Below are 25,215 nucleotides of genomic sequence, written 5' to 3'. Positions count from 1 at the left end.
TGAAGTTAAGACAAAGGAAGACATTAGGTTTTGAATAAAGTTACCTACCCCGAATAAATCAAGAAGGGTTGCAGTGGTTCTAGTTACTCTAGTAGCTCTGGTAACGGTATTTATGATACCGTTAAAGGAAAAAGACTCAATAATTCTCATGGAGTTGCTATTTATATTATTTATTTTGAAAAGATCAAAATTGAAATCTCCTACAATGAAGTATGGTATGCTTAAAGCTGCTATTCTATCAATCAGGTCCAAAAAAAGTTCAAAAAATTCTTCTATTTCAGCACTACTCTGATTGGGTGGCCGATAACAGTTTAGTAAGCAAAACTTTAGTCCATTGTGGGAAATTTTTAAGCAAATAGATTCAAGAATATTTTCTTTAAATGAAAATTTATCAAATAGTTTATCTACTTTATAATATTTGCTTACTAGAATACCCACCCCTCCCCCCCTACTTTTTGTGCGGAGTTTAACATGCCAATCGTAATTATTAATTCCATAGCAATCCATATTTACATCCTTATTCAGCCATAATTCTTGAAAACACAGAACATTTAAGTGGATATCATGTTGTCTAAAGAAGTCTACAGTGGAGACAATATCATTGTATTTAGAATGTAATGACTGACAATTAATACTAAAAATATTGAGAAGGTTTTCATTGAATGTTTTCAGTTTCTGTACGATACCTTGTTCACTTGAAAAAACGCAATTTATTCCGAATTCGTTCTCAAAATCGTTAAAGTAGTCGCCGTAAATCGGATTCATAAGATTTAGACCAATGTTATCGTTTAAGTTACCGTAATCCTGGTTAATCTGATCATTAGGGAGGTTTGTCATAGCAGAGCTGGTCCAGGAGCACCGCAGGAGGAATCGTCTTAACATCAAGTATGGACATCTGAAACACAGTAGATATTAGTGGACAAATAAAAATAGGTAATATACAATATATTATCGTTAAAGCGAAAAAAATTACCATATTTACTATGGTTATTCCGATAGCGTTTAGTTTATGTGTGTGTTGGGGGTGGCAACACATTTCAAGCTAGTTTAGTTCCCCCTACTCATTTTCATACAAGTTCCAAGTATTTTATATGCTAATCAGCAGAAAAATAAGAAAAATAGATTGAAATTAATATGCTATGTTGGCGTTCTAACAAGTTGGGTAATATTTAATATTAATATTATAATAATATAGAGTTTACGTGGATATAAACATTAAGTTTTTCGAAATAAATCACTTTGTAAATGAATTTAAAAATGATGATAATAATTTTGTTAAGTACCTTTTTTTCCGACGTATAAGATACTTAACCTCATGATGTGATTACCGCCTTTGTAGCTTTGCTTTGCTTAGCTTTGTTGGCGGTGTCTCTAGCTTTGGCCCTCGTGGCCACAGGATCAGAAGGTGCTGAGTCAACGACAGGGGCAACAGGTACAGAAGGTGCTGAGTCAACGACAGGGGCAACAGGTACGGAAGGTGCTGAGTCAACGACAGGTGTAGATGCGGCAGATGCGGCAGACGTGGCGGCAAGTGCGGCGGTGTGTGTGGCGGTAGGTACGGCAATAGATGCCGCAGGTACGGCGACAGACACGGCGGCAAGTGCGGCAGACGTGGCGGCAGATGCGGCGGCGGTCACGGCGGCAGGTGCGGCGGTGAGCGCGGCGGCAGGTGCGGCAGTGAAATCAGCTGTAGCGGCGGCTGCGGATGCGACGGCGGCAGGTACTGACTGTGTGGGCTGTGCGGCTGGTGCAACGGCTGTATGTGCGGCGGTTGCGACGGTTGCGGCAGAGTCTATGGGAGGGAACACAGCTAGGTCCCCAAGAGCTGGGGCAGGGGCAGACGTTAAATTATGTTGAATCGTGCTGGAAGGGTGGGCTGTGATCGTACTAAACTGTCTTGGGAAGTCATCCTCTGTTAAGTCAGCCTGATTAGAGAAGAATGTTTTCCTTTCCTCAGGCGCTAGCTTGTTGAAACAAAGGATAGGCGGTGCCTCTGACAGAAAAAAATCCTCGCTTCCAGGTATGGGTTGGGCCATTTCCTTCAGGTCTTTGCCAAACGGGTTAAGGCAGCGTATCCAGCGGCTGCCGTTCTTGAGCTGAAATTGGACATGTTGGCCAGCGACTTTGGCCCTCGAAATCTGGTTTGTGGCATACACAAAGGTCATGGTCTTCCTGTTGAGGTCGGACATATCTTGCTTCGCCTGGACTAACCTATTGGGGAAGAACGGGACCGGTGACGCGTTGTTCCTGGGATTGAACCTCTTGATCTCGGCGTTGTAACGGTCAAGCACAGCCTTCTTATTGTTCATCCACGCGTCGAGGTAGGATCTAGACATAAAACGAAAAATAAAAACGGGGATCTGGCCCTTTGTATATGGGAGCATATGGGCACGCTCGACGATATCACAAAAATGTGAGGGAATATATTCTAATTCTCCACGTTTAAGAGCGGCTTCAAGGGTGGGCCTTATAATGTTTCTAAATATGATAAACTCTGTAATATTTTCACGGCTCCACGGCTGCTGAAAATTCACTATTCTACAACTCCAATCGCGGCACCTTTGCTCTCTTATCGAGTTTTGTAGAAGTTGAAATTTGACGAAATTTTCTCTCGACGATTCAATAGAGTTTAAATAGTCTTTTTGTTGTGTAATCGTGGTCCTAATCGCTTTTTGTTCACTTGCAACAGATTTAGCATCTACGAAATTTTCTATACCTTCGATAGATTGAATTTTAACATTTAAATCTGAGACTCTCAATTTAATATCGTTTATTTCGGTTTTATGACTGGCAAAAGTACTATGAATAAGCTCATCCCTTACCTTAGCTATATTCGCATCGTATTCTTTAAACTTAACATCCAAAGCAGCGTCCAAATTTGTTTTAAACTTTGACCAATATTCTGGGTTGTCACACGTACTACAGGCCATGATGAAGTGAAGATGGCGGAACCGAGGGTGCTGAGTGAGTGTGGGTCAGCTGACCAATGGTGGGACGCGAAAAAATGTTAGCCAATGGGAGAGCTTATTTGTCGGGAGTACTTTGCGCCGGTAAAAATGTTGCCAGACCGATAAATTATCATAAAATTATCAAAAAAAAATTTGAGAGTGTTTTCACCAAAAATTGTTCATTAAGTTAAAGCGATTAGGTTACACATAAGTTAAAAAAAAACTTTTTAATTCATTAATGTTTTATTTTCACTTTTTTTGTGTTAACAATTGACCGATACGTTAACACATACACATTGCCAGGCCTAAATACGAGGTGCCCTCTGGCTACAGTGTCTTCCCTTTCCTCCAACTGCGGAGTGACCACGGGCAGTGGGGAGAGGGGAACTAGTTGAGAGAGAGGGGGAAGGTAGAACTGAGCTTAACACATGGGGTAGGGCGGGGGAGAGCTTGCTAAATGCGTGTGCTCAGCCCGACTCTCTGAACTAAACTAAACTAAACTAGTTGTCCTCAGGGATGATAGATACACACAGCGGGGCTGGCTTTATGGTTTCAGGTAGGTCTAGTTGTCCTCAGGGATGATAGGTACACACAGCGAGGCTGGCTTTATGGTTTCAGGTAGGTCTAGTTGTCCGCTGGGATGATAGATACACACAGCGTGGCTGGCTGTATGGTTTCAGGTAGGTCTAGTTGTCCTCAGGGATGATAGGTACACACAGCGTGGCTGGCTGTATGGTTTCAGGTAGGTCTAGTTGTCCTCAGGGATGATAGGTACACACAGCGGGGCTGGCTGTATGGTTTCAGGTAGGTCTAGTTGTCCTCAGGGATGATAGGTACACACAGCGGGGCTGGCTGTATGGTTTCAGGTAGGTCTAGTTGTCCGCTGGGATGATAGGTACACACAGCGTGGCTGGCTGTATGGTTTCAGGTAGGTCTAGTTGTCCGCTGGGATGATAGGTACACACAGCGGGGCTGGCTGTATGGTTTCAGGTAGGTCTAGTTGTCCGCTGGGATGATAGATACACACAGCGTGGCTGGCTGTATGGTTTCAGGTAGGTCTAGTTGTCCTCAGGGATGATAGGTACACACAGCGTGGCTGGCTGTATGGTTTCAGGTAGGTCTAGTTGTCCTCAGGGATGATAGGTACACACAGCGGGGCTGGCTGTATGGTTTCAGGTAGGTCTAGTTGTCCTCAGGGATGATAGGTACACACAGCGGGGCTGGCTGTATGGTTTCAGGTAGGTCTAGTTGTCCTCAGGGATGATAGGTACACACAGCGGGGCTGGCTGTATGGTTTCAGGTAGGTCTAGTTGTCCTCAGGGATGATAGGTACACACAGCGGGGCTGGCTGTATGGTTTCAGGTAGGTCTAGTTGTCCTCAGGGATGATAGGTACACACAGCGGGGCTGGCTGTATGGTTTCAGGTAGGTCTAGTTGTCCTCAGGGATGATAGGTACACACAGCGGGGCTGGCTTTATGGTTTCAGGTAGGTCCAGAATAGCGACTTACAAAATAAAATTTTATAATTATTCTTTATTGATAACAATAACAGTATACATTGGCAAAATTTTGTAAAGAAAAACAATTTTTCCTATTAGTGACACTTTTGGGAGACAGGCACAATTTTAAGCCTTTTTATTTCATGCAAAAAAATCCATTTTTTGTCAATTAGCTTAAAGATGGTGATAAGCATATATTCATCTAATTTCATATATAAAAGTAAAAGGATGTGTGTCTGTACACAAGATCTCGCTTACCGCTGATCCAACATAGTTTTTCTTGATATTGAAGCTTCTTATAGGTCTAGAAAAGTAGAGGGACATAGTCACTAGTATAATATGAAGTAAAATTAAGTGTAATGATTTATTACTCTTTTTAGACATGGACGCTACGGCCTATTCCCCGCCGAATATGTTGAGAAACTATCACCCAACTCAATTCGTCGCGAGATTAAAACCATTTCCACACTCAATGAGGCTAAGGATAACTCGAGGTAGGTTTTAAGGTTTCTGACAAAAGCAGTAGGATGTATCTGTTTTTTTTTGTGTTTTTCCTCAAAGAGTATAGCCGAACCCAGCTCTACCATTCCCTAATTTTAAAATAAATTAAAATATGGGATGGTTCCAGGGGAGTTTTGTATGTTTGGGTTATATTAGGTAAAAGGTAGCCCCACAGGGTTAAGCCCCTGCTCTTAAAACACTTTATTTTAAATTATTTTAAATGTAAAGAGGAGGGGTTCAGTGTTATACAGACATTTTGAGGGAAAGCACCATTTTTTTTTGGTCAAAATTGCTTGTGTGGATGTATAATGTATTATTCTTTAGTAATTTTCTGAATTACACACGAAGAAAAAACAAAAACAGACCTAAAAATAACAAAAGACGAACTTTAATGAAATGAATCTCGTAGCTGGATATAATTAACTACCCAATCCCCTCCCCTTCTACTGGATGGACGAACTGATAAATTTTTCTCCTGTCATAATATCCACGTATATTCAATATCCATTTTTTTCAGGGATTCTAGGGAGAGAGAAATTGTTTCTGGCCAGAGAAACGGCCACGGAGGAGGGGTGGACAGGGGCGTGGAAAGTTTGGATGAAGAAGACATCAGGAAAATATTTGTATTCTGGATTTTGTTGTTGTGTTGAATTTAGTTTCAGGGAGAGAAGGGTTACATAGGACTGTTTATTACCCTAGTCCCCAAAGTCTTATGATAACGTTTTCTTATTCGTTAGCTTAACGGTCAATTTGTTGGTTCATTTAGTTGAGTTTCCAAACGTGTAAACCACTAATTGTAATCTACAGAAGGGATACTCTAGTTTCATCATTGGAGATGTACATCAATTTATCGGTTATAGTCTTATCCCCTTAGATCCCTACTTTATTGTTCTCCTGCATAGGGACGTGATAAAATCATGGCAATTTCTCTCAAACCCCCTCCCCTTTTATTCAATAAATCAAAAATAATACGGGGGGGGGGGGTCTTGTTTTGGGTGTAACTAAAAGGTCAGGTTCGGTTAGGTTATATTTGGGTACAGGGTAGCCTTGCAGAGTTAGGGAATACTGGTGAAGGCCCCGCAAGGTTAGGAACACAATTAAGGGTTATGCATATGGAAAAATTACCCAGGTGTCCTAATTTAATCAACTTATGGAATAGTTAAAAGACATTTGGAAGGAGAAAATATTTTACCCCCGCATCTTTACAGTTTTTTAATCATTACTTGGACAAAATATATTGTTTTTTTTTGTAACAATATTATAATGTAAAAGTAAATAGATAATTTTTTTATACAAATATTCTTACCAGAGTTCACTCTGATTCTGATCATGACTCTAGTGGAGAGGAAGCATGGGGATCTAGGTATGTACTTTTTCTGTACTTTTTTTAAAAAAAATATTTGCAAATCACTATTTACTGTGGTCGTTATTTTTTTAACTGTTTACTGTAAATAATTTATAGATTTAGCTTTCTGGGATGTAGGATTTTTCTGAGAATGATTTCTGGGATGTACATCATATGGATTGTAAATTATACTAATACTCATAAACACTTTCTTTCATTTGTAGGTTTAAAAACTTTGGTACTAATTCTTGATTGGTTGCTTCAAATTTGACGTGTCTAATCTTTTCAACCTATAATTTCAATATATATTTAAAAGGGTAACTCTGTTTCAAATCATTAAGGGTGTCCTTATCTCTTTAGATCCCTAATCAATTTTTTTATTCTCTCAGGAAACAAGAATCATTTGAGGCTGGAAATATTAGTGATGTTAGTCTGAATGAAATCAATGCTTCACAACAGGTTAGATTTCATATATACATAGTTGTTAGTACCTATGTCAATATTTGTTTGATCTCGGGCAGTGTTGCGTTACAGTTTTGACCATACTAGAGACGTTAAAAATTGTACATTCACTGCTGATATGTCAGGCGCGGTAAACTAGTATTAAGATTAGGGGAATGGCTTCTTCCTTGAACAGGTGCAACTCATAAACATGAACAATTAGGACTTCTAGACAAAGGTCGTTTAATAAAAGGGTTGGTTGTCCGTTGAATGTTATTTAACCTAATATCCTTTAGTATCACATCCTGTTACAATCGGATGATGCTCTTGGGTTCTCTAGATGATGTTTTAAAAAACAAGCCCCAACGATGGAATAGTCCACATAAATGTTTGTTAAATGCTTTGTTTCAATCAAAGTGCTTTGAATTCAGAATTTACTTTGCTTAATATAAGCCTAGTTTTTATAAAATTTTAATTAGATTTTTCATTTTTCTATAAAAATGTTCACCTGATTAAAATATACAAAAGTCTTAAAGCTATTGCGCCAAAATTTATTTTCCAAGATTTCTGAGATTTTGGGGTAAATTTTCTTAATTAAGTGAAATTGTTAATAAATTTTATAATTTAAGGCCTGGAACGATGGAAAGCATCCGTTGCTAGAATTCGCCATTAGCTCCTTCCGGGAGTCGAACTTTGAGCTGCCTGACCCGCAGGGAGGCAAGGGAGATAAGAAGAAAAAGAAGAAGAAAGGAGGCAAGAGCAAAGATTGGACTTGGAAAGATCAGGTTTGCATTTATATAATTTTAGAAGCTGAAATAATAGCTTAAAACCATCCTAAGATTTTAATCTAACAATGAAATTGCCTTAAATCTTCACATTACCTAAGTGAAGCTTGCCTTAAAAGGATAATTTAATCAGTTCAGTTGTTATTGAGATCTTACGCTTCAGACAAAGCTCTTTACTACCTTGTCTGAAAATTTTTCTGATTACGTTAGAAAAATATATATATAATTTGTTAAATAAGTTTTTAAATTAACTGAAAACCTATAGAAATCTTTCTGTAAAGCAGAAGCTTTTTATGTTTTGCCTTTACTGATGTATTTTGCTTTGGACAGACAGACAAACATTTAATCGTTTATATTTTTTTATTCTAACATGATTAATAATAATTTTCTTCTTTTTTCTATCAAAAATAAAAGAGATATATTTTTAGCTGACGTTACACAGTCAATAGACAATAAAAAATAAAGAATAAAGTATTTTTAGTAGCGAAGCTAATCAATTGGAAGACGAGTCTGTCTGTATGTCTATTCGTCTTTAAATTTTGCTACAATTTTGCTATCAATCTTGTTATTTTACTCCTCTCTCTCTCTCTCTATATCTATCTATCTATCAACGTATGTGCCTAGCTTTGCTACTACTGCAAGATGTCATCCTTTTTTTCATCCTATTCAATAATTTTCTCTATAAAATAATGAACTAAAATAATTTCTAACAAAAACATTTACTTAGAAATTAATTGATTGAAAGAAATTTATTAAAGTCTTACAATTTTTTTGTGCGTCATAAATCAAGAAATTAATGAAAGCTTTTTTTAGCAGCATAATTTCTCTTAGCAAGTTTATTTCTCCTGTCTGTCTATCTGTTTGCCAGTCTGTCAAAATTACTTCCTTTTTTTCTAAATGATTTCAAACTTACAATTTCTATTATTTAATGCAGAAGTCATAGAAGGTGATTTATTGTCAATTTTTAAAAATGAAATTAGTAATTTTTATTGCTAAGAAACTTTTTCTTTTAATTTTCCTTTTTTAAAGATTTTTTTCTAATTTCATTATAATTGATTAATTGTATTTTATTATATTCAATGTTTTTGGTATTTTTATAAATCTATTTCAAAAACTTTCTTTTGAATTTCTATTAATTTAAACTTACAGGAAAATAAGACATTAAAGATTAATTTCTGGCGAGGGTAATAATTCAATTAATAAAAGAACAGTTTTTTATGTTTCTGGAACGAAGTTGAATTTATATATTTTTACTCATAATCTGTGTAGCTGTTTGAATGTCTGACCATTTAGAGCTTTTTAACGAATGAAACTATACAAATTTCAGGGAAGTTTAGCATTAGTCCAATGCAAGTTTTAGGCTTTATTAATGTATTAATTAATTTATTTGGATTAAAAAGAAAGGGGCAAGGGGGGGGGAACCCTTAGCTATTATGCTATTATGTTATTAAAATATGATGATTATTATCAGGTTGAGATGGTAAAATGGACAGACAGGTGTATAGAGAATTCTCTGCTGGTCCTGGAGCCTCATGACCTCAGCAGAGTGCCCCTAGAGGCGCATTATATAATATAGTATTATTATTATCAGGTTGAGATGGTAAAATGGACAGACAGATGTATAGAGAATTCTCTGCTGATCCTAGAGCCCCATGACCTCAACAGAGTGCCCCTAGAGGCGTATTATATAATATAATATTATAATTATCAGGTTGAGATGGTAAAATGGACAGACAGATGTATAGAGAATTATCTGCTGATCCTGGAGCCTCATGACCTCAACAGAGTGCCCCTAGAGGCGTATTATATAGTATAATATGATTATTATCAGGTTGAGATGGTAAAATGGACAGACAGGTGTATAGAGAATTCTCTGCTGATCCTAGAGCCCCATGACCTCAACAGAGTGCCCCTAGAGGCGTATTATATAATATAATATTATAATTATCAGGTTGAGATGGTAAAATGGACAGACAGATGTATAGAGAATTATCTGCTGATCCTGGAGCCTCATGACCTCAACAGAGTGCCCCTAGAGGCGTATTATATAATATAGTATTATTATTATCAGGTTGAGATGGTAAAATGGACTGACAGGTGTATAGAGAATTCTCTGCTGATCCTGGAGCCTCATGACCTCAACAGAGTGCCCCTAGAGGCATATTATATAGTATAATATGATTATTATCAGGTTGAGATGGTAAAATGGACAGACAGATGTATAGAAAATTCTCTGCTGATCCTGAAGCCCCATGACCTCAACAGAGTGCCCCTAGAGGCGTATTATATAATATAATATTATTATTATCAGGTTGAGATGGTAAAATGGACAGACAGATGTATAAAGAATTATCTGCTCATACTAAAGCCCCATGACCTTAGCAGAGTGCTTCTAGAGGCATATATATTATTATTATTATCAGGTTGAGATGGTAAAATGGACAGACAGGTGTATAGAGAATTCTCTGCTGATCCTGGAGCCTCATAACCTCAGCAGAGTGTCCCTAGAGGCATATTATATAATATAATATTATTATTATCAGGTTGAGATGGTAAAATGGACAGACAGGTGTATAGAGAATTCTCTGCTGATCCTAGAGCCCCATGACCTCAACAAGATTGCGGTAGAGTGCTTCGCAAGTATTATGAGGTATGATTTTTCATTTTTATTGCTAAACAAGGATAGTTCTATATGGGGCAACTTATTATCTTATTTCGGATAATTTATAGGCCTTCTTATGTCTCTTATAAACATAAGAATTATTTTCTCTATGCTTATAAATATGTACGGTAAAAAAAACATGTACGTTCACATCCAGCAGCCTTTCAAGTTTATATTTTTCTGGAAATAATAGATCTTAGGAACATTTTACCGTGAATTTGACCAGCTTTTACTCTTATTTAAAATTAACTAGTTTATCACAATCGATGTTCTTTATATTCAAATGATTATCCTTGTTTTAATCCTATACATAAATTTTTTTTCAAAAAAAAAATAATATTTAGATATATGGGAGATCTAGAATTATTAAAGAATCAACATGAAGTGGACTGTGCTCTGACAGTCCTTGGATACTGCTATAAGTTTGAAGCATTAAGGGTAAGAAGAATGTTTTATATTTATTTTAACAATAGCCATTTATATTTTGAACCCAATTCAATGTTTTAAAAAAAGACTCAAATAAATGAGGTATAGGACAATTTTGGGGAAATATTAACTTTTCATTGGTTCGATTCTACCACTTATTTGATAAAATAATCAATCTTCCTTGTTAGGATACTAAAACTGCTTCTCTGCAATTGATAAATGCATCTTTGAAAAAAAGGGCATAGAATTTTTACTTATTCCACAAATTCAAAAAAAAATGCAATCCAAACTTCCATAACATGTTATCAATTTTTTTTATCTTTTTATGCCCTTCCCCTTTACCATATTTAAATATTTTGCATCTTTACCCCTTTTTTCTTCGGAGTGTCAATGTTTTTAGCAGATTTTTTTTTTATTTCAAAAGGGATCATTTTTTAAGACAACTAATCTTGTTCAAATATTACTCTTCACAATTCTATTTTAACGTCAAATTTTTTACAAAAAACTCTTTTAGGACGAAGTGTACTGCCAGATAATGAAGCAGACAACCAACAACAAGAGCCGCCAGTTGGACAGCTGCCAGAAGGGCTGGCGGCTGTTCTCCATCATAGCTGCCTACTTCACCTGTTCCGACCTGCTGAAGCCGTTCCTTTTCAAGTATCTGGAGACGACGGCGTATGACAAGCGTAGAGCATACCACGGCACTGCCCTTGTGTGCCTTCATAATCTTAGGTAGGATAATTGGTGGTTTCCTCCAAAGTGCCTAGTCGACCAAAGAAACTAGAAGTGGCGGTTTTTCCTTTGTTTGTTTATTACTTTAGTTTAGGATAAGTTAAGATATATTGGTTCAGGGCGCCTCATGGAAGGGGTTATTTCTCGCACCGTATTATAAACGGCTTTCCGCGGATATAGAATGTACAATTATAAGATTAAAACCAGTTTTTTAGCCCCTAGGTGCCGTAGGCACGGGCTAAAAAAACTGGTTTTAATCTTATGATTGTACATTTTTATATTCGTAGAAAGCTGGATATAATACGATGCTAGACATAGTTTTTTCGTATGGATGAGAACCGGTTCCTATCCACCGGATTCGAATGAATACGAGAAAAAATATTCTTCTAATTTTCAATTTATTCTAAAAACAAGGGTTGTAGGGTTTTGTGCTCCAGATGCACTTTCAATTCTCTACAAAACACATCAATTATTAGAATTTTAAACTTAAATTTAAAAGTTAGTTATTAAATGATGTAATGCTATTCAAATTATTCATTATTAAGATTTTCAAGAGATATTGGAACCATAATATATGGCATTATAGAATACTAGAGTCTGCACATATTGCATCATAACCTATTTGAAATGAAGAACCAATTTGTTTATATAAAAGATTATCAATGTGAAAAAATATTAAATAATAGTTTTTTTCATTAATTTGATTAATTGGAGGATTAATTATTACAATTTTTACAAAATATAATACATTGTTAAATATTTTAATTAGCAGAGATAACAATGAAATATTTTGCTTATTAATTTATTATATCTATTTTGCGAATTATAAAAGCAAATTAAATAGACTAATACCTCTTTCGTAATTTTATTATTATTGAAATAGTATACAATCAATTTATATTAATTAAAGGGATAATTGCATATATTTAAAAGAATTTCCATTTTCTACCACCACGTAGTTTTAAAAATATCAAGGCTTAAAAATCATAATCTTTTGAGAAATAAAACTCATGCTGGCTATTTTAGTGGTGCCTAATTGTTTAATATTTATTGTAATACAAAAATAAATATGTTATACGGTATTCGTGGAACATTTTTTCTGAAATGCACTCCATGCAACTATCTTTTCTTTTCTTATGTTTGATATTTTAGCAGTCTTTTTTTATCAAATTTTTATCCACTTCTTTGCCAATAACAATACAAATACCTCGAGAATAAAATGTTCTATCTGCAGTTTTAATTAAAGTAAAAGGTGAGAACATTTAGGAATTTTTGCACTGTTTCTCTGCTGCAGTTTTGCAATAGTAATTATCTTTAACACTCAAAATCGTTTTAATTTTACATTTTAAATTCTAAACGCGAAGCAATTCTGTATTTTCTAACTATCTAAGCTGGATCTTTAAATCATTTCAATGGTGCGCCAAATCGGGGTGCGCCGAATTTCAGCCAATCACAGCGCGGCATTTCGTAAAATGCTGTGCTCTCATTGGTGGAAAGTTGGCTCACCCCGATTTGGCGCACCATTGAAATGATTTAAAGATCCAGCTCTGTACTTTAATGGTTATAAGTAGCTGCGCCCCTACTAGCATCTACAGGGATATCTGACATTTTAGAGAAATAGCTGAAAGACCCCCCCCCCCCAGAACTCGATTAAAGCTTCCCTAGAATACAGAACTCAATCAGTTCAGTCGTAAGCGATTTCTTGATAAAATCATTACTACTTTATTTTATGAGTTAATAAGATTGAAAAATAGCCTAAAACAATCCCAAAGCTTAGACTTTACATAAAATAGCCTAAAATCACTCTGGGATCTCTGTGAATCTTACCTAAATTGGAGAACTCAATCGGTTCAGTAGTCACTGAAATTTAACCTTAAGACTAAAAATATTTACTCCTTTATAATATAGGATTATGTTTAAATTAAATCTAACATTTTCTTTTTATGCCACGCTATTATGTATTATTAGCATACTGACATCTACGCCCCTAGCATCAAGGTGCTTTTTATTCAAAGGGGTAAAAATAGCCTAAAACAATCCCATGGCTTAAATCTGAAATCAGTCTGCAAAAAAAGGGGAATATGGCTCAGTGTTTATTGAAACCTTCTGCTTTTAATAAAAACCTTACTACTTTTAATAATAAGATTCTATATATTTTAGGAAAACATTTAAATATGGCGGAAGAAAGATGGCGCCGAGCATTGACGAGATCACCGCCATTTCGGCGGGCCGCAACAGCAAGCGGCAGATTTACCGCCTTCCAGGCGGCACAGAGCGGGTTATCAACACCAAGTCGACGACTGTGGTCGATGATATCGTTGAAGAGCTTTGTAAAGTAATTGGTAAGTTTTCATATAAATTTATTCCACCTTTACAATTCAAATTATGCCATTTTATTTGGAATACTTAAAAAGTATTCTCTAGCTTACTGAACCAATTAGTAACCTCTTCTTTTACCTAGGTGTAACAAGTATGAAAGAGCGCGAAGAATTTAGTTTATATTGTATCATTGAGGGACAAACCTTTACTAGACCTCTATACAAGGTAAGAATTTAGTTTATATTGTATCATTGAGGGACAAACTTTTACAAAGTAAGTCTATTACATTATTTCCTTGTAGGTAATCCTACATAAAAGTAAAAGGATGTCTATTTGTCTTTGTGAAGCTTTTCATTGGCTCAGAAAATTATTTTGGAGGGGAACCTCCTACTAGAGAAATAGTCCCTAGAGAATAACACCCCCTAAAGATTTTTTTTTTATTTTTTATTTTTAGAATAAAATGTAAATTAAAGTGTTGACACCCACCCCTTTCCTTAGGTGCCTCTAGAGGACTCTGGGAGCAGAGACTCTAGTTATACATATATAAACAAGATAATAACATCCATAAAAGCAAAGCTCTAAAATAAGACAGAAGGATAAAAGAAAACTGTGACAAAATGAAGTATGAACAAAAATGTATGTTAAATTGCATAATTTTAGAACATTCTTTAAGGACATACTTACATTTTTAGGATCTGGTTTTAAGGATTTTTGCCTATAAAATTGTACTCGGTGACCTATTTAAAAAAAAATATCTACTAGATATATAGCCTCTATATAAAATACTATCTAGTAAAACAATGATCCTCATAACTTAATGATCTTCTTATGAAAAAAGGAAATAATTTGTTTATTTGGTTCATAAATAATCACAAAGTAATGACCCTTAAAGTGATAATTGTATTTAGAATATAGTAGGATTATATGCATAGGACAATGGATGATTAATTGTAACCTCTCTCCCACATTAGTTTTTGTTAGTAATTATTCCAGTATGGCTTTCAAGAAACCTAAGTTTTTTATTCCAATGAACAAGAAAACGTTATAATAATACTTTGGGGACTAGTGTAATAATAAACATCCCAATGTCCCCTCCCTTCATGACTAAAGTCTATAAAAGAATACAAAAAACATGAAGGCTAAACCCAACAATCAAGCTTGTCTTATTTTTATTAAACATAGCACATACTAATCTCGGAAAGATTTTCTATTGTTTCATATTTGCTTTTTGTTGCAGTATTATTAGATAAAAAAACAAGGATGACAACTTACAAGAGTAACTAAGCAAAATTTATTTTATGCGAGGATCTAAAGGGATAAAGATTTGTATATCCCTAATAATAATACACAAATCAAAATTTCATAAAAGTCGCCAAATTTGTTAAGCCAACGAATAAGATAACGTTATAATAAAACTTTGGGAACTAGTGTAATAAAAAGCACAATGTCCCCTCCCTCCCTGAGTTTAAAAACAAATTTTATACTGAATTATGTACTGGATGCCTATTGGTGTAGGGAATATTTTTTTAAAAATTGCTCATATTGTCAATAAAACATTGCTATTATATATACTACAGTTGGCTCGATATAGCTATTTCACTATTGGCTAGTTTTCTATGAGTACATATCTATTTCTCAATAAATCAATTTTCCTCTCCCGCCATTACTATCTAAAAGAAAGAAGTAAATATTTAATATATATTAGTAAAATAATCGGGTCTCATCGTTCTGGCCAATGAGAGTTTATTATGGGTTATTGGAGCACTATGAGTTTTAAACATTTATTCATTGGAAAACTTGAGCTCATTTATAGACATTCTTTTCCTATATAGATCTGACATGAATCTTGAAGCAATAAAGCAGGCTGTTTTGTAAATGTTAAAAATTGGAAGAATCTATTAAATAAAAGTTATCACAAATATACTTAGTAAATAATGTATTTAATTGAATAAGACGTACGTCCATAGTATACAGTAGCTGCGATAAATTATATTAGATGCAGTCTAACACTCTAGAGAAAATAATAAATAATAATAACAAAAATATTTTTATTATCTTTTATTGTTATTTTTATCTCATACACTTTTTCAATTAGTTATTCGTATTTTTAGATTTTTTATAGCAATTAAAAAAGTAGCAATGCATGTTAAAATAAAACTAATTAGTAGTCAGTGAGATAATAACTGACACACCAAAAACCTGAACTAAAGTCTCAAAACATTATTGAGGGAGAAGATATTGGAATGTTGAATTATACTGGTACTTAATTTTTTTTTTATTTATATGTTCTTATTCGTTGACTTAACACCTTTGCTGATTTAAAAATTGCAGTGTCTAAACTTTTCTACAATTAATTTTTAATAAATATGACTCAGACAACTGTCCGGTTTCAGTGGTGTGGACCTTTTTTGTCTGCTAGAAAAATGTTTTCTGCTCTTTTGTAGTGACTTGGCTGTGTTTAAAGTCGACACAGAGTCCCCATCCCATGATAGTTAACCCCTCCCCCCCCCCCCAATTCTTTTCATAGATAGAGGGGACAATTTGCATTTTATTACACTTGTCCCTAAAGCTTATAACTACGTTTCCTCGCTGGATTAACAACTTTTTGGACTTTAGTACATTTTGATTGGTTGGTTCATTAAGTTGAGTGATCAAACGTTCTACTACTAATTATAATCTACAGAAGATGTATTTTTTGTATCATCATTGGGGAAGTACTGTACATCAATTTATCGGCCATTGTCTTATCCATTTAGATTCCTGATTCTTTTACATAAATCACTGACATATGAATAAAATTTCAGGATCAGTATATCCTGGATGTGACCACGGACTTGGTGAAGCAGGGCGCTGTCTTCTATCTCATATTCTGTAGATCTGTATGGCACTATCCGCTCAGGTGAGATTTATATCAATATTTTCAGTATGGCTTAATATCCGCTGGATAAGAACCAGTTCTCTGCCATACTGAAAAATCATGTATTGCAGAAATTTTCTACCAATATTAAAATAAAAATCATAAGATTAATACCAGTTTTGTTAGACCGTTCATTCGGCCCCTCGGTGCTAACAAAACAGTTTTTATCTTGTACTTTTTATTTTACATCCGCGGAGAGCTGTCTATAATCCTGCAGAACCTGGAGTTATGTAGTTGACATGAATGTTTTCTGTCGAAAATAAAACATTCAAATAACTCATTATAATACAAAGATGCAAAACAATCAGACTGAAAATTTAGCTAAAATTGTATTACATTTATAGAGTAATAGAACAAGCTTATAATTGTAATATAATTAAAAATTATGGATGATACTTAATATACCCTACCCAAAAAAAATTAAGATAACGAAAAGGGTTTATTAAAAATCTCTTAGGAAAGTTGGAAAAAAATAGTTTATGGATATCGAAAAGGTTATAATAGTTTATTTTATGTACTTTAGCAACAAATATATTGTTATCATCCATCATGTTAAGAAAAATAAGAAAAGAACGAACTACATATTTTTCTATGTCACAAACAATTTCAATTTACAGATTCTCAGAAGGTGTGCCATGCCGTCCGCAGAAATACTTGTTCTATTGTTCTTAAACCATGGTTATAGATTCATCTAACATGAAATTAAGTCTTAAAAGCGTAGCAGATATTTTGCAAGGAGGGAGGGGACACTTGTCCCCAAAGTTTATAATAATGTTTTCTTATGCATTGGCTTAACTCTTTGGGGACTTATAAATCTAGTGTCTAATATTTCAACTACTAATTGTAATTTATATACAAGAGGGATAACTGTATGTATTATCATTGGGGATATAGTACATCAATTTATTGGCCTTTGTCTGATCCCTTTAGATCCTTGACTATTCAATTTCTATACCGTTCACACAAAAATTTAAGATTTTGTTATTGTAATATTAGCAGAATGAATAATTATGCGACATGGCTGGCACACCTTTCTAAAACCACTCTCAAAACATAACAGTTCCAAACAGACAAAAAAAAGAATAAAATCTATCAAAATTGTTAGTGTTTTCTCAGTGTGGTTTAGAAGCATTGAACCCCTATGCCCTTTAGTTGGCTCTAACCCTGTGGGGCCTATATCTTCGGTTACCTTAAACCTGCGAGGCAGTATAGTATTTGAAAGAACCTATTCTGATATAAAAAAAATAACTCCACCCCCTCCCCACCTTATTTCAATTTATTAATAAATATAAGAGGGGTGGAGGTTCTATGCTTAGCAAGACACTTTAAGAGAAAACGCCAAATTGTTTTCAAATGTATGTCACGTCTTTTTTCAATAAAACTAATTTTATGTTTTAATAGATGGATAATTATTTTTTAAGAAACTACAAGCTCACAAAATTGAATAAAAAGAATAGTACAGTAAATGCAAGGCTTATACAATAAATCTTCACTTAATACCATAAAACATATCAATAACATAATCTAAGCGCAGTTTTATTGTGTTTATGATTGTAGAAATTGATTTCAATTTGATTTTAACTTGACTATTTTTAGATTGGACAATAAGCTGTACATAGAGGTGGTGTTTAACCAGATTGCTCCAGACTACCTGGAAGGATTACTGCTGGTCATGCCTGGAGAACAGATTGACCAGGATACTGTTTACCAGGTAAAATATTAGTGGTAGAACCTTATGGACATTTAATTTAATGAACCGACGATTAGATTATAATTGTAATAAACATCCGAATGTCCCCTCCCTTCCTGGATTAGAGCACTTCAATCTAATTGCAAAAAAAACGAGCTAAAACCCCTCACTACTAAGCATATGGTTCACAAATCTTGTTAAAATTTTCCTGATTATAAGAACGCAACCTTCTCTGAAATACCCTTAGGTTGTAAGAAGGGTAATTTGTGGGAAGTTATGATTCTACCTATAAGGCAACTTTAATCATTATTTCCTTCGACTATGCTCCTCATTCATGTGAGATAGTCATGAATTAGGGTGACTTATTATGGCACATTTGCCAGTGGATTTATCATTTTTTGGATCTTTTACAAGATAATCATGAACTCTAGGTTAAACTTATAGCGTGCTAATATAACGATTCCTCCCTTGCTCCATCCCCTAACCTCCTACTGGATGAACAAACTGACCAATCTATGACGACAAATGAGTAGGCTTTACAAATATTGTGGGTCATATATCTGTAGTGTAAAACAGGGAAGGTTTTTTTAACTGCAAAACTACTATATTTTTATTTAATTTCAGGTTGCGAAGGTGGCAGCACTGTTGCACAAAGCCGCTGACATGGACCACAAGCCGACCCTGAAAGAGACCAAGTACCTGCTGCCCAAGCCTGCCCTGTCGGCGCGCGACATCAAGCCGCCGCAGTGGGTCAACATGGTCCAGAGCAGCTGGGCTGAGGTCGAGGAGTTAAGCAGCAGCGGAGCTAAAGCAAAGGTAAAGAATTTTTTTCATATTATTTTTCAGTATGGCTTTGAAACCGATTAATATCCGCTGGATTAGAACATGTTCTTAGCCATACTGAAAAAAAATACTGCGTGTCTTAAGAATTCTAATAAAGTTGATGTAAAAGCCTTTATATTAAACCATATTTAAATACCAGAAATAATAGTTTGTCTGTTCGTCAGTCTTACAGTGCAGTGCAGCGCTTCATTTAAGTAGGTTACTTAAAATAATATATAATAACTTTCGCTAGACCTATGGGAAGCTTCATTGACAATGAGAACAATATGGTCCATCAGTTTGCAATATCATTTGCTTAACACACACTAAAAAGACACCTGGTTACTTTTGTAAATGGATTTATTATTAATTGAAGCGTGTACTCTAATAAAGTGAAAGTTGTAGCTGGCTAAAATAACGATCACTCCCATCTTTCACCCCTACATTATCCCTCCATATCTATCGTATAAACGAACAAAAAGCGATGTCCATGTTAGCAACTTAAATTGACGAATATTTTTTCCTTGTCATAATAACCACGTATATTCTACCTACATCCATTCTTTACTATAGGTGCTGGAGATTCTGTCCCAGTGGCAGCTGTTTGGTTCCTGCTTCTTCTCAGTGAGGCGGGAGAATGACCCCGGGGAGGAGAGTGAACACATCCTGGCCCTCAACAAGCATGGCGTCCACTTCCTGGATCTTATCACGCATGAGACCATCATTCATTATCCGTTTACTGAGGTGTGTATATTTTTTAACCTTTTTGGATAAAATCATTTAGATTTCCACCAATAATTTTTTTTTAATGTATTGCCCAAAGGACCTACAAAACATTGGTCTTCAAAATCTATTTTCCCCACGTCTGTATTTTCTAATCTTCTATGCAGTAATTGTAGATCTATCTTAATTTGAAGTGCTGAAAAAATCATTAAGAGAATAATTTAGAGCTGTAAGGGAGGGGACTTTGTGCTATTTATTATACTAGTTCCCAAAGTTTTGATTGGTTGGGTCATTTAGCTGAGTGTCCAAACGTTTCAACCACTAATTGCAATCTAGAGAAGGGTAATTTTGTGTATGATCATCGGGGATGTACATCAATATATCAGCCATTGTCTTCTACCTTTAGATCCCTAAATTTAATGCTTTTAATATTCCCAAGTTTTTAAAATTAGACATTATTTTTTTTTTTTTTTTGTGTAGGTAATCTCTACCCGTAAGATGGAAACTGAGGATGGGGCCCTGTTCCTGGACATGAAGTGTGGTAACTTGATGCAGCAGCGTATCACCAGGATACAGACAGACCAGGCGGTTGAGATCGCCAGGCTTATCAAACAGTACATCACAATAGGTAATTTATTTCAGTTATATATTGTATCAGTGGAATTTAGGGAGGGAGGGGACATTTGACTTCAAATTTCGCCAGTATCGTAAGTTTTGTGAAGTTTTTTATAGTGCCTATAATAAGTGACGTCATACTGGTCTACATTTGGTCAATTAAACTGTATACTGGCCTGTCATTAGTTATTTAGTCTGTGTATCGGCCTATCATTGGTCATTTGCACTATATGACGTCATTTTTTTATAGGACTATATAAAGTTTTGTAGCCAGTGGAAAACTTACCCCAACCCTAATATAATTTAATCAATTAAATCTATTGAAAAAGAAAGGGGGGTTTCTTAGTGCTCGACAGACACTTTAAGAAAAACACGCTATTCTAAATTAACCTTGTTTTCAAATAATTTTATTTCAGACCAAAAGACCCGAGGTATGACCCTGGATAGCAGCTCCATACCTGTCTCCAGGTCTATGTCAAGATCTCCAGAAAAGCCCTAGGGGGGCTCCAACCTGTGGCCGCCAGGGTGTACCTTGTCTAATTATGTTTAAAACCAGTTTAGCATTTTTTTGTACATAATTTTTTTTTATTTTTTGTATTAATTTTGACCATATTGTTATGTTTAAACCTAGATTTATTTTAGAGACAATTTTTTGTTTATAAAAATATTTCGGTTATGGTATTAAAATAAGTTGGTTTTAGCTAGCTTTTTTAAATTTTCTAATCTAGGTAAAATTTACATGTTGTAAAAATTTGTTTTATTTTATGGACATTTGAAACCTATACTTAGGTGCTATATTAAAAAAAAACTTTTTAGCATTGCATTTGTAACCAATATTAGTAAGATACTGGAATGGACTACACAGTGATCTATTTGTGTATCTAACTAAATATAGTAATTTCAGTATTTTTGTTGTTAGTTAATTTTTGTTTGTTTTCTTATTGCTCAACTTAGACAGTGTACAAATTTTTAGTTTAGATATGAAATAAATGCTTAAAATATATGCTTTAGTTTTTAGGAGCGAAGCTACTCTATAGTTAACTTTGTCTGTCCGTCAGTCTGTACATAGCGCTATGATGGAAATAGGATTTACTTCGCTGCTATTTAATCTAGATCTGAACTTTTCCATTATACACTTAAACTATATTAGCATGTACTCTTATAAAGTAAACCTTGTAGCGGGCTGAAATAACGATTTATCTCGCTTTACTTCATTCCCTCTCCTCCTACTGGATAAACGAATTGATCAATAAATGACAGGGGATCTTTCGGGATCAATCTGTTATTTCAGTAAAAATCTACCTACCATACATATTTGCTCAGTAATTTTTAAGCTCACAACTTTTTAACAGTATATCTGTCTGTGTGTCTGTCTGTACCAAAAGATCATGTAACTCTATATTTTATCAATGGTCCATGGAAGGCTATTGGGCAATGGGATTGCAAGAAAATATACTTTTTTCAAGGCTAAGTAAATGTAGTGGGCGTTGATAGGGGCGAAGTCTGCAGTGCAACAAAAAAATATGCACTTTATGTAATATGTAGTATACAATATACATTTATTTTTTACAAAAAGCATGCTATGATAACCTACTTCTTATTCAGAAATAGAAATGCTTTTTTAACATCACATTATGTATTAGGGTAGAGAGCAGGGAAGTAGGGGATATCGGGCTGTGTATTACACTAGTTCCCAAAGTATTTAGAATAACGTTTTCTTATTCGTTGAATTGGGTACTATTATTTAATTTAAATTCTTTGGTTCATTAGGTTATAGTGTCCACACGTTTCAACCACTAATAATCATCCTTAAAAGGGGTAATTTTGTGTATCATCAGTATGGATGTACATAAATTTATCGGCCATCGTCTTATCACTTTAGATCCCTGAGGATAGAGAGTCTTTAGTCCCCAAAGTTTTATAATTCGTTGGCTAACAATCACTGATAACAATCTACCAAAGGGGTAATTTTGTGCATCATCATTGGGGATGTACATCAATTTATCTACCATCGTCTTATCCCTTTATATCCCTGAGGGGAGAGAGTCATTAGTCCCCAAAGTCCAACTCTGGGGACTTTTATTGAATTTTAATAGGTTGGTTCATTAAGTAAAGTGTCCAAATGTTTCAATTACTGATAATTATCTACTAAAGGGGTAATTTTGTGCATCATCAGTAAAGATGTAAATAAATTTATCGGCCATTGTCTTATCCCTTTAAATCCCTGAGGCTATGGAGTCATTAGTCTGATAGAGATAAAATCTACCATTGCTAATGAGTTAATGATAAAAAAAATTTATGCATAATTATTCAGGGATCTTAAGGGATAAGACTGTTCTGAGCCATAATAAAAAATCATGTATAGTATGATATCATAGAGAATTATCCACAAATAATAATAAATATAAAAATCAAAGATTTAATTTTTCGTTTGTTGGCCCAGTCATCTGGCCTCTTAGGACCACTAAACTGGAATCAATCTTTTAATATTTCATATTAATATCGGCGGAAAACTTTCTATAATACGATGCAATTGATTATCTTTTTATTTAATACATAAAATTACTTCTTTCCAAAACATAGCCTGCTGAAAATGTAATTTTAATATTGTTTCTTTTTTTTTTACAGGAAACCTCTTGCTATATTTGAGTTCAAGTTGAAGTTCAATGAGGCAATCATAGTATGACTTAAGGACACGTCCTAACTGAGTAAAAATCTTTGCTTTTGACAACTTAAAAATTCTCACCTATTTTATTTTTTGTAACAAAACCCATTAGAAAAAGATAATAGATTTATTAAACAATTAAGAAAATTATGATAATGAAATGTAATATGCATGAATAAGGGATAAAACAATCGGTAAAAAATAATCCCTTCTGAAAGTTGGAATTATTGGTTGAGACGTTTAGACACTACTATTTTTTATATAAAAGTACCCAAAGTTTTTAAGCCAACGAATGCTAGAACGTGTTAATAAAGCTTTGGGTACCAGCATATCTATAGTCTATTATCCTCGCCCTGTTAATATACAAACAAAAGTCATAAATAAGAAACCTATATGAATAATTTTATCATAAAAAATATATGTGTAAAAATATATATTATATTATTGATTAATGAACTAGTCTATCATTCAGCACTTATTATTCATGTTTAGCATTACAGGCCAGGGAGCTAGGGATAGTTTTCTTGTCAATTTGGGAAAAGGTCTAGAGCAACACTTCGTTTTTTACACAATTAAAAATAGATTTTAGTTCCTTAAAGAAGCTGAGTTTATCAAAAGTTCAACTCTATTTCTAATGTCATATTCCCAAATGCATGGATTTATTGATAGTGGAAATTTGACGTAAATTTAGCTAGCTAATATGGAACTCATTTATTGATCAGTTTGTTCATCCAGTAGGGGTGTATTTTTATTTTAGCCAGCTGCGAGCAACACTTTATCTGAGTACAGGAATATCTAGTGCAACATCCAAGTTATAATACATCCATTGTCATACCCCTATATCCCTGGGCACTTGGGGAAATATTACTATTGCCTTTTCCCATTAAAAAATGATAAATCATATCTCGATATTACATCTCTTTATATACACATACAACTTTTTTAGTGCATTCTGGATTCTCGAATGTATTCTACATGTAGTATGGCTTCGAAACCGATTGATATCCGCTGCATTAGAACCATTTCTGGCCATGCTGAAAAATCATGTTTCGTATCCTTTTACAAACAATTTTCCACGAATAATAAAATAAAAATAGAACCAGTTTTGTAAGCCCTAGCCTTTGGCCCCTCGGGTCAAACAAAACTGTTTGTAATCTTATAATTTTTTATTTTAATATCCGCGGAATTAAAGCTGTCTATAATACGATGCTATAAATAACTATTCTCAAAGAAAAAAACTAGGATGATAACGTTAACAAAAAACAAAGCTGAAATAAAACATAAATCAATCTGAGAAAAACCCAAAACAACTATGATGTTAAATTTTTTATTACTAGCGGCTACGCCCCTAGCATCTAGGGGCTCTGTATTCGAAGGGACATAGAGGGTATAGAAAAATAGCTTAAATTCATAAATAAAATAACCTCAAACCTTTACACGACGTACAGGAAACTTACCTAAAATAGAGATCCTAATCGGTTCAGTACTTATTGAGATCTTAAGCTTCAGACAAAAAAAAAACATTCTTCTTTATATAATAGGATTACTTTCCTTATCTATAGTTATGTTTGTAAGCTCAACATTAATTAACAATAAGGCCTTTTTCTCGGTAAGGTCACATATTCGTAAATGTTTAGAAATAAATAGAAATGTTAGAAAATATAAAAAAGTACATATCGTAAAAAAAGAGTTATAGAGAAATATAAAATCTAAACGTTACAGTTATGAAATGAACAAGGAAAGGGATATCCTTATAATCCTTATAATAAAGTAAAAGGATCTGTGGATGTCTGTCTATTTGTAACGAATAATCTTGCTAACCGCTGAACCGATTTGGTTCTTCTTTACTATGTAGCTTCTCATGGGTCCTGAGAAGGTTTATAACCATTACGGGGGTGGGTACCAACACCCTCCCAATATAAATTACCCCTAGAAAACCCCCATCACCATTTTTTTCTTTTTCTTTCAAAAACTATAAAAAAAAATGGGGTATGGAATTCAACCCTCTACTCCCCCCCCCCCCCTACAAAAAAAGCCCCTAGAAGCATCTAGGGGCGTATTCGCTAGTAAATTATAAGACAGTATATAAACAAGCACGGAAACCTCCCTTCCCGTATATTAAAAT

At 34.4% G+C, this 25,215-nt stretch overlaps 2 protein-coding genes across 11 annotated transcripts in view; one reads left to right on the top strand and one right to left on the bottom strand.

Moving 5' to 3' along the window:
• Myo10A (unconventional myosin 10A) overlaps positions 1 to 21,428 on the top strand; it is a 113,803-nt gene extending 92,375 nt beyond the window's left edge. For 4 of the 9 annotated variants that reach the window (XM_080167378.1, XM_080167377.1, XM_080167373.1 and 1 more), the window contains 16 exons: positions 4,828 to 4,941; positions 5,466 to 5,561; positions 6,258 to 6,311; positions 6,683 to 6,752; positions 7,364 to 7,519; positions 10,063 to 10,169; positions 10,526 to 10,619; positions 11,122 to 11,339; positions 13,500 to 13,681; positions 13,801 to 13,883; positions 16,463 to 16,557; positions 18,172 to 18,286; positions 18,890 to 19,081; positions 19,661 to 19,831; positions 20,291 to 20,438; positions 20,842 to 21,428. In XM_080167378.1, coding sequence (XP_080023504.1) covers positions 4,828 to 4,941; positions 5,466 to 5,561; positions 6,258 to 6,311; positions 6,683 to 6,752; positions 7,364 to 7,519; positions 10,063 to 10,169; positions 10,526 to 10,619; positions 11,122 to 11,339; positions 13,500 to 13,681; positions 13,801 to 13,883; positions 16,463 to 16,557; positions 18,172 to 18,286; positions 18,890 to 19,081; positions 19,661 to 19,831; positions 20,291 to 20,438; positions 20,842 to 20,924 — 1,978 coding nt within the window. In that variant the 3' untranslated portion in view covers positions 20,925 to 21,428. The other 5 variants (XM_080167374.1, XM_080167376.1, XM_080167381.1 and 2 more) reach the window with 5 other exon arrangements.
• On the bottom strand, positions 772 to 2,973 carry LOC145324762 (uncharacterized). 2 transcript variants are annotated; one of them, XM_080167383.1, is made up of 3 exons: positions 2,823 to 2,973; positions 1,284 to 2,328; positions 772 to 895 (listed from the first exon to the last, which is right to left on the bottom strand). In XM_080167383.1, the coding sequence occupies exon 2, from the start codon at positions 2,307 to 2,309 to the stop codon at positions 1,314 to 1,316; it is 996 nt and encodes a 331-aa protein (XP_080023509.1). In that variant the 5' UTR covers positions 2,310 to 2,328; positions 2,823 to 2,973; the 3' UTR covers positions 772 to 895; positions 1,284 to 1,313. The 2 variants fall into 2 exon arrangements, with proteins under 2 accessions (XP_080023509.1, XP_080023508.1); XM_080167382.1 differs by having other exon boundaries at positions 772 to 2,328.
• Positions 21,429 to 25,215: the final 3,787 nt, after the last annotated feature.

This window comes from Acartia tonsa, chromosome 7 (assembly GCF_053477335.1).
Source record: "Acartia tonsa isolate MP-2025a chromosome 7, ASM5347733v1, whole genome shotgun sequence".
Lineage (NCBI taxonomy): Eukaryota > Metazoa > Arthropoda > Copepoda > Calanoida > Acartiidae > Acartia > Acartia tonsa.
Note: the sequence above shows the minus strand (reverse complement) of the source record. Positions and strands in the feature narration are given on the sequence as shown.

Excerpts from the sequence above, each read along its gene's own strand:
- LOC145324762 (XM_080167382.1), bottom strand. The coding sequence starts at position 2,309 with ATGAACAATAAGAAGGCTGTGCTTGACCGTTACAACGCCGAGATCAAG.